Source organism: Gekko japonicus, unplaced genomic scaffold, assembly GCF_001447785.1.
Source record: "Gekko japonicus isolate JY-2015 unplaced genomic scaffold, Gekko_japonicus_V1.1 scaffold241, whole genome shotgun sequence".
In the NCBI taxonomy this organism is placed as follows: Eukaryota; Metazoa; Chordata; class Lepidosauria; order Squamata; family Gekkonidae; genus Gekko; species Gekko japonicus.
In genome coordinates, this window is record NW_015160216.1 from 1,064,642 (window position 1) to 1,074,805 (window position 10,164).

The 10,164-nt window shown below is 41.9% G+C and overlaps 1 protein-coding gene across 1 annotated transcript in view; it reads right to left on the reverse strand.

The window, feature by feature from the left end:
- DCBLD2 (discoidin, CUB and LCCL domain containing 2) overlaps positions 1 to 9,939 on the reverse strand; it is a 45,466-nt gene extending 35,527 nt beyond the window's left edge. The window contains exon 1 of the mRNA XM_015410624.1: positions 9,837 to 9,939. Coding sequence (XP_015266110.1) covers positions 9,837 to 9,939 — 103 coding nt within the window. The remainder of the gene's footprint in view (positions 1 to 9,836) is intronic.
- Between the last annotated feature and the right edge of the window lie 225 nt (positions 9,940 to 10,164).

A 10,164-nucleotide genomic window follows, 5' to 3' on the forward strand; every position in this document is an offset into this window, starting at 1 on the left:
GGCGGCAGCCTCGGTTACCAAGCGTTTCGTGCGCATGCGCACGGAACGCTCTTTCCCCCCCTACTTTTAGCATTTTTGTGCACACGTGGGGACTGGCCCACGTGTTCACAAACCTCCCCCCCCCCAAGTGCCCCCGGAGCGCTGATTTAGCGATCCGCAGTCCGGGGGCAACTTGCCTATTAGATATATAGATGAAATTCTGGAAACTATGTAAGACAAGCCTGTTTTTACCCACTCCTGAAAGCCAGGATTGTGAGATAAGGGGAAAGGGCCCTGAAACAGCAGTGAGATAACAGGGAAAACAGACACAGCTGGAGCCAAAAGGCTTGGTAAAAGGGAAACAAAGATGCCAACATGGGCTGATTGTGAACTAGGTACATCTACATTTGGGGGAGTTAAGAGGGAAGGGCAAAAGAGATGAAGAGCAGGAAAAGGGCCAGAAACATCCACCCTACAAAGGAGGGGGCCAGAGATGAGCCTGGCAGAGCTCTACTTTCCATCATCTGGAACCAACAGAAAGAACTGAAGCATAGCTTAAGTAATTATTTGTCTTGATATGTTATACTTCCTCTTAATAAACATTTTAAAAGTGAAAAAATGACACATTAAGCAGTACAAAAATTACAAAATAGGATCCTACTTACAATAAGATATGCAAGAGTATAGACCACAGTATCAATAATTTATTCAAGTAAGTTTACAGTGGAACCGTGTTACATGCGAAGAAAAGCCCTCTCGAATAGTTCAGTTTTGCATAGTTTGCAGAAGGTCAGGAGAGTGGGAGCTTGGGCAGGCCATTCCAGAAGGCGGGAGCCACAACAGTGACAGATAGGGAAGAATGGTGGTGGGAGAAGGTCCTGGTTCATCAAGAGATGAAGATAATGGGCATGCTTGGTCTCTTTCCAACTTTCATCCCATCTCGAGACACGCTGGTATGAAGGCTAGGACTTTAGACTCCCCTTCAACACTTATGTTGTGCAATGCCAGATCCATCAATAATAAGTCTAGAACACTGCAGGATTACTTTGCAGCACCAAGTGTGGATCTGACTTGCGAGACCGAGACCTGGGTTAGGGAGGGGGAAACAGTCGCCTTAAAAAAACTGATCCCCCCCCCGGTCTCTCAGGTGAGGTGGCCCTACTTATCCAGAAGGCTTTCTCCTTCAAGCCACTCCCCATCTCAAAGATCACTGGTCTTGATTGTGTTGGCCTAGTGTGGGACACTGAGGAGAGCTTGGCTGTCTCATGTACCGATTGCCTAGCGTGCCAGCAGACAGCCTTCTGAGCCTTTTAGAGGTGGCAGCTTCATGGGCCTTGGAGTTCTCAGGGACTTCAGTGTCCATGCAGATAAGGCTGCCGCCTCCACTCAGGCTTCAGACCTGGTGTCCTCCATTCCAGTGCTGGGGCTCTCGCAATTTGTTTCACGGCCCACACATCAAGCAGGTCACATACTGGATCTGATCTTTGGCATGGGGATAGATGTGGATCTATCCAGGGATGTGCCATGGTCAGACCACTTGGTTTTGAAGGCCTGGCTGGGTGTTTCTACCTCCTGTCTAGGTGGTGAGCTAATTTATACTCGCCTGAGAAGACTAATGGGCCCAACTGGGTTCCAGTATGCTCTGTGGGATCCAGTGCCTTCCAGCGCCTCATTAGATGAACTACTCTCTTTGAAGCCATTGATGAGGTTGCTCCCTGACGTCCTCTATGCACCCATTGTAGATTATCCCCCTGGTATACTGTAGAACTTGGGGATGAAACGGGAGCTTAGACAACTTGAGCAAATTTGGCGGCATACTCACAATGAAGCTACAAGAGCATCTTATAGGATGCTGCTGGTGGTCCCTGGCCCCAAAGCTGTTCAGATGTTTCAGCCCTGGCCCCAACCTAGTGGAACTCTCTGCCTAATACCACCAGGACCCTGCGGGATCTTATGTAATTCTGCAGGGTCTGAAAAGCAGAGATGTTCCACCAGGCTTTTGGTTGAGGACAGCAATGGTTTTCTATCATGGCTGGCACCCTCTTCCTTTCTCCCTCCCCTTAATTCTGATCTTGTGTTTTCTGTCCCTCTGCCCTGAAAGTGGCCAGGCTGTCCAAAACGGGGATGAAATTTTTAAGGACACCATCCAGACTTCTTTTTAATTTGGCATTTTAAATTTGTAATTCTAATTTTGTTATATTTGAATTTTTAATGTTTTGTACATTTGTTCTATGGCTTTGTGCTTCTGCTGTACATCACCAAGAGCTCAGCGCAAGCTTGGATGGGGCAATTAATAAATCAAATAAATATTAATAAATACATAAATAGCATGTGTACAGGCAGTTGCTGATTTTACCCATTTGCAGGTTAACACCTGCAGAAGCCCCTGCTGACTTGAACAAAGCTGTCATGGCAAAGCACAGGGAGAGAGGCAGTCCTGCAAATAAGAAGGGCCAAGGCCATGGAGCCAACACCTTAAACTGGGCCCAGTAACAAATGGGCAACCAATGGAGTGTCTGCAGAATGAGAGTAATATGCACGCTCCATCTAGCTCCTGCTAACAGTCGAGCCACAGCATTCTGGACCAGCTAGAGTTTTCCAACTGATTTTGAGGGGAGACCAATGTACAGTGTATTACAGTAGTCTAGTCTCAACGTTACTGTGGCATGGATCCAGGTGGCTAGGTCAGGCATATGAAGGTATGGGGCCATCTTACAGGCTAGGCTGAGTTGGTAGATCCAGTATGACCCTAAGGCTTTTAAATGAGTCTGTAGTGTCAGTTGAACGCCACCAAAAATGGGCCTCCATCAAGTCCTCTGCCTTCCCAGTCAGCATTTCCTATGTCTTTTCAGGATTTCGTTTCAATTTGTTCACTTTTCTCCAGTTAACCACTACAGCCAGGCAGCAATTCAAGACCTCTATTACATCACCAGGAGATTTGGACAAGGATATATAGAGCTGAGTATCATCAGCATATTGATGAGAACCAATGCCAAAAATACAAATGATTTGTCCCAAGGGCTTTATGTAGAGATTAAAAAGCATGGGGGACAGATAGACCTGAACTCTGTGGAACCTCACAAGACAGGTCCCACATCGATTACAACTGGTTTCCAGTAGCAACCCTCCATACACTCACATAGTCCCTTTTGTGTGACACCTATGCCTATGTGGAAATCCTTTGTCTCAACACCTGTCCCTCCTGTCCCCTCCCGCAGGATACCAAAACAAAAAATGATTAAATCATTAACAGTCCTTCCTGACAACTATCAGAGACCCATTCCCCCCTTTTGTCTAAGCCTGGGAACCCATTCAACCTACCCTGGTTGGACCATCAGTGGGCATAAAACCTATTCAGCCAGCTCCGGTAGGACCATCAACGGGCATTAATTCCATCAAGTTCTGATCCGGGAGACCGCCCTCAGAATTCCTATAAAAATAGAGAGCATGCCCCACCTCAGTGTGCACTCTGAGGGTGCCTATTTTGAATATACCCCCAAAGTCTCTTCTTCGGGCCTCCTTCTCCATAACAGCCATTTGTGCTATCCTCTTCATGGACTTCTGCACATCTGGACAGGTAGTACATAAGAACATAAGAGATGCCAATGTTGGATCAGGCCAAAGGCCCATCCAGTCCAACACTCTGTATCACACAGTGGCCAGAAATACCAGTGCCATCAGGAGGTCCACCAGTGGGGCCAGGACATTAGAAGCCATCCCACTGTTGACCCCCCCAAGCACCAAGATGACAGAGCATCACTTGCCCCAGAGTCCCTATCTATACCTTGTGGCTAATAGCCACTGATGGACCTCTGCTCCATATGCTTATCTAATTTAATCTAATTAAATTATAATTAAAGTATAACCTATATGTCGCTATTATCACCTCTTTATTTCTTAGTTCTTGATTGTGTGCTTACTTTATTTTTGATTGGTTTAATGAGACTGTAATCAGGGAACTTTTAAAATAAAACTATTTGATTTTAAATCTGGAGTCTTCCTACTGAACTGGACCTTGGTATATATAGGTATGCGATCCCTTGTACCCTTCTGGCCCCCTCTGTCTCACAGCTAATTTCCCCCAACAACGATACAGGCCACTTGTGGTAACATTTGTTCATTCAAGCCCCTTGATTCCTAGCATAGTTTTTTTGGGGGGTGGCTCGATCCATCCATTTATCTAGAACTAACTAGAGCAAGCCATGAACAACTGCTAAAATGAATACACAAAGCCCTAGCAAGTCATCTGATAAGGCAATAACAAGCAAAATAATCTACTTGTGTTGGGAAAGCAAGACATAAAAGGCCACAACAGTATTCAGATGCACAGAAGAGAGATAATTAAATAAGAGAACGAACTTAATGATCAGCCACTCATACCAAACACAATTAGAAAAGAAATTCATCAACTGCTAATATTCAACTATTGACCTGATCATTTTTGTTTTGCTTTAAACTGCATATACAACAAGATATGCGGTAAAGAGAAAGATGCCCTTAACTTTTTCCCTGGCAGCTATAATCACCAACAGAGAGTAACCTCAGATTTTTCATTCATGGCATTAAAGTAAGATTTCACAAAGAACTCTTACTTCTGCTTCATAAAACAGTCTTGCCAATTGCAGGTTAATTTTAAATGGAGGTGTAACATAACACAAAGAATCACTCACAGTCAAGTTTATGAGATGGGAAGTCAACCACAAATTCCTAAGCTCCTATTGATAATACCATGCTGACTATGAGTGAACCAAGTTGCACTATGACTCAAGGTTGAAATCCCCTTTGTGTTCTTTACCAAATAAGGAAGAGGTGCTGTCTGTGGAATCCCTGAAAACAAGCCTCATGTTACATGGATCCCAAAATCTAGAAGCACATAATTTGCAAGTATGCAGATAAAACAGTGTTTGTTCCTGATACTTCAGCTGCAAACATTTTCAGAAAATCAGGCTGGTTGCTAGGAAGATAAACATATCCATGTTTTCAACATAGGCAGAATAGGATTTCACTTACTTTACCGTAAGTAAATTTACTATACTATACAATTTACTATACTATCAGAATTAAATTTTCACTCACTACAAATGACTGTATTTGTGGAATACTGCAAAAAACCAGACTATCAAAGATACAATGACAAGAGATTTGCATGTTATTTCGTACCAATGACCGTATGCTCCCTACGTTGTTCAATTTAGAAGAAAGGTGGAATAATGTAATAATGATATCCTTTGAATAAGTGAAGAGGCTTCTTTCCCTGTTGTTTTGCTCATTTTGGAAGCATATCTTTATTAGAACTTCAGAAGCAAGTCTCACCCCCTCCTGCACACACATATGAACATCATAAAGATCCCAAGCATGGCTTCAGCCTTTATTTACTGCATCTGAAGAAGATGAAATTTAAGTGAGTCCTGTGTAATACTTAAAGTAAGGAGTGGTGCATCGCCACTGTGGAGAGATGTGCAAGCATTCCACTTTCACATTATGCTACAGGCAGAAGCACAGCTCCTACTTTATTTTGAAGGCATGCTAATATTTGTGCATGAAAAACAGAGAACGGTTCCATCTTCTTACCAAAGGCATCTCAGCCTGTCCCTGATGACACTTCAGAGTATAAATTTAAACTGATATCCGGTATACATCTGCATATCAGCTGGTATGAATTAAAGAAGCCCCAAGATACGGAAATACAATTCTAGCTGCTGGATATTTTGAAGAGCAATGTGGATAGCCAAAGATGCCCATCTGGTTTTAGAATGGTGGATTTTCACCTGGGATCCATGGAACACAAACATCCTCTGTTCACCAAACTGCATAAAGATTTAAGCAAGACTGAAATTGATTAAGAACAAACACACGAAGATCATTCATTTTCTCAAATACCTTTCTCATCATTGACCAATAATGCACTGGTTTTCAGCTTGCACTGAGCATCTATTTCACCTTGCACTACAACCTTTCTTACAAGGACTAACATACTCTAGAGCAGGTACCCCACTCAGGCTGCGGTCACGCACACTAAATAATCCACTTTCAATCCAGTTTCCAACTGGATTTTGCCAGTTCACACAGTAAAAATGCAGTTGGAAAGTACACTGAAAGTGGATTGAAAGTGGATTATTTAGCGTGTGTGACTTGGATAGAAGAGTCTCAGAGGGACTTAAAATAAATAATTAACAATATTCAAATCTAAATTTTCATGTTTCAAATGTCTGAAATTAAATTGAATTTTTGCACAGAGAAAGTTAAATTACAACATGAGTGGGGGGGATCTTTAAAACCTTTAATCTCCACTTTCAGCAACATAAAGATTTCTGTAGTTATGGTTGCAAGAAAGACCTCTCCCTTTGGATCTTCAACTTTCCTTTGGATTGGGGTAGATAGGAAACCTCCATATCTATACTCCAGTTAGATAACAGCTCAAATAGTCCAGTTTAGCCTGGGCTGATCAGCGTTTGGGAATTAAGCAGGGTTGGCCACGGTCAGTACTTGGATGGGAGAGCACTAAGGAAGAATGGGGATGCTATAAAGAGGAAGGCAATGGCAAAACCACCTCTGCTTATCTCTCTTGCCTTGAATACCCTGTGGATGGGGTAGCTATAAATTGATTGCACCATAAATTGGTTGCATGTTCTTCTTCTTCGTAGAGATCTGTGTATTTATAGCCTGTTCTACAGAAATGCAAGCTTATGTTCTAATGGATGTGAAGCCTTCTTGAGCCTAAAAAACAAAATGCTCCCCATCCTTTCAGGGGAGGGGGGGGCTATGATCTTTATGCCATCAAACAGGCAGGGGAAAAAAGAAACAATATAAACCCAAGGAAGCAACAAGACCATTAAAAACCACCAGCCTGAAGAATTTTTTAAATAGCACTAATGGACGATAAAGAATATCAACAACCTACACCTTTCCATAGACTGGAAAAAGCTGGACTACAACGCAACTCAGATGTCATTTTAAAAGACTTCTTTGTTTTCCAAATGCAACCACCTTTCCAACAAGGGGAATGGGACTGTCATGGCTCCGGTGGGGTGTCACCTGCTGCTGCCACCACTCTGGTTTTAGGATCCCTTGAGAAGGCCCAGAGCACCCTCCCAAGACCTACAGCCCTCCCTTATTTGGCCAAATAATATGCGTGAGGACAAGGCAGAGTAAACAACAAATAAAAGGTTTATTTTTACAGGAGGTCAGCCCAATATGGGAAAACAAACAAGGCGCAAGAATAATAGCAATAAGTGGGTGAAGAGAAAAGAAACCAAATGCCCTAACGCGACTAGACTCAGAGTCCCTAGTTCACTGTCTCAGTTGGGCCTGAGTCTACTTTGCACACAAAGGTTACACTTTGAATAAAACTCTGTTGGTCTTAAAGGTGCCACTGGACTCAAACTTTGTTCTGCTGCTTCAGACCAACATTTCATAAAGTTAACAGTGCAGTGATGCCACTGCCTATACAACATTAGGCGAACTTGGCAGCTTCAAAGCTGACATTAATGTTTTTCCAGTGATTTTCCCTAGGAATTGTGACATGAGTGGGTGGGGTGAAAGATAGCCATGGGCACCCGCATGGCCCCACAATATGCTAACAAATTAACATGTAACATGATGATGTTTAAGTTATGCAAAGTGAAAAACTAAATAACAAGTTAAGGTTATAAGGTCAACAGTTGCAAAGCAATAAATATGTCACAGTAGCAGATAAATGTCTAAAAGTGTCTTCTCTAATTGTGGGAAGTAACAGAATTTTAATTATCTCCTCTGAGGTGAACGGCACTTAACAGTATATTTTGAGCTGGATGTAATGTTGTCAGCAGACATACATTCAGTATACTAATATACTATTCTGAAAAAGAAGTACACTAAAATATAGAGGATTTATAGTCCTTCTTGTTGAGAGTACATATGTGAGGACTGAATGAGTTAGCATATGTAATGGGATAAAAATCCAATATCCCTGTTGAGTCCTGGGGAGGTTTTTGTTCCAAGTGTTGTAATAACTTGTAATTACATGTAGGTATGTTTGTCGGTCAGTAGGTTTCCAGTATAAGGTGGTGTCTATGCATCCATTGTGTACTTTTATAGTAGTGTCCAGAAAATTTATTTCTTGCATGGATTGGTTCATAGTCAGGTGGGGTGAAAATCATTGAATGCCTGGTGGAATGTGTCCAAGGGTTCTTTACCATGTGTCCAGACAATAAAAATGCCATCCATGTAACACTAATATAAGAAAGGTATGAGTAATGTCATAAGATTGAGAAACCTGTACGAGAACGTTTTAACCTTCCAGGACATTCAATGGATGACCTCAAAGAAGCTGTTTTATTACAAAAGAACTTCAGGAACAGAATGGAAAGGGAAATTGCTGAATTACAAGTTATTACAACACTTGGAACAAAAACCTCCCCAGGACTCAACAGGGATATTGCCAAGTAGAGTTTCCCCAACCTTTTGAGGCCCATCCTGAAGGAACAGGAGGGACTTGTGACAGTATATGAGAAACCCAACTATCCTTAAGTCTCTCTACCTCACTATTCTCCAAGTAAGGACTGTGTGTAAAATCTATGTAAAAGAATCCGTGCAAAGCTAATATTGATTTTAATAGGTTATAGTATATCTTAAGTAGTATTTTATGCTTGCTTTCTTACAGGAAATTGATATTAGAGTTAACAGCTGTGTGCTCTTTAGTGCCCGTGATGGCTGAATGATTATTTAAAAGATGGGATTCCACAAACATGACCCATAGAGCACCTTTTGATTATATTATGTGGGCATTTTCCAGCTGTTGAAGCATGCTGAGAGTCTGCAGTAAATACATTAAATGCTGTCTTAATGTTGTATTTAATGTAATTGCTATAGGTACCACAGAGACATCATAATTTTTTTAAAAAATAGCGTGCATAATCATGAGGAAGATGTGTATTATAGCCTATGAAATTGTACTGTGATACACATTCGCATCCTATTAGAGTCCAGCTGTCATACGTTTGTCATATGTCATTATTTTCCCAAGAGGGTTTGTTTATAACAATTTAGAAAGCAGTCTGGTTCCCAATGCATAATAGACTGGCATTTCTGAAAGAAGCCACTAATGAGAAAAACTGAATACACAACAGCTGAGCTCAGATGTGGATATGAATATATAAAATCTGCTCAACAATCTGTAATAAGCCTTTAGCACGGGAAGGTGTTATGATACAGTGAAGCTTTACGAGTGCTGTCAAATTCATTAAAAGACTGTTTTGAAAATTTTCTTGTGCTGAATGGAAAAAGGGTAGATCCTTCTTTTGTAATGCTATACTGCACAAGATATATTGGATTTTCCTACTTGCAGCCAGATTTTAACTCCTCACTATCATACAATGAAATCTTATGCACATTCACTTGCTAGATAGTCCCAGTGGAATTAGTAAACTTACTTTGAAGTAAACATGCACAGAAGTTGGCTGCAAATATTTCTTGGCAGAAGAAGTAGCCAAGGCTGTTCCATTAGGATATTGCACCAACCCAGTCATTCATGACGTAAGCATTCAAATCAGTGGGTGAAATGAAGGCTAGAGAGCTGCAGTAGGGGCAAGAGAATGTACAAGCATTTCAATAGTACACTACGGAAGTGAAGCAGTAAGACTCTTGACTGACTAGAGTTGATAAATCTGGCAGCAGAACTCCTGTGTAGGAACATACATTTGGAGCATATATACTAGTTATATATATATTTATCAAACCACATCTCCCAAAATACCCCTACACACCAGCTACATTGTTCACATGTCCTTCTCCTTGCAGTCCCCTTGCTGTTCCAGTGCATAGTTATTTATAATGTCAAGGAACCTCATTTCTACAGCATGGTTCAAGAACATGTTTACCAAGATGAGGAGACATGAAGTTGCCTAGTACCACAGCTTTATCTGCTTCAGTCACCTCCCTTATTTCCTTCAGCTGGGCTGAGGCGAGGAGTGGAGAGCACATGGTGAGTTGCTGCTAAAAGGTAAGGGATTTTTCTTTCTCCCTTTGCCTTCCTAGCTGCTGTGTGGGAGCTGAGAGAGAGTTGGGTTCTTTGTAGCCTGATAGAGAGTGGTTCTGTTTAAGTCTGTTTGGGGCTGTTTGTGATTTGGGGGTTGTTGGAGGCTGAGTGAGTTGCTGTTGATTGTAAGCCCTGCCCCCTATTGTGCTGGGCTCTGCCGTGCTTGGCAG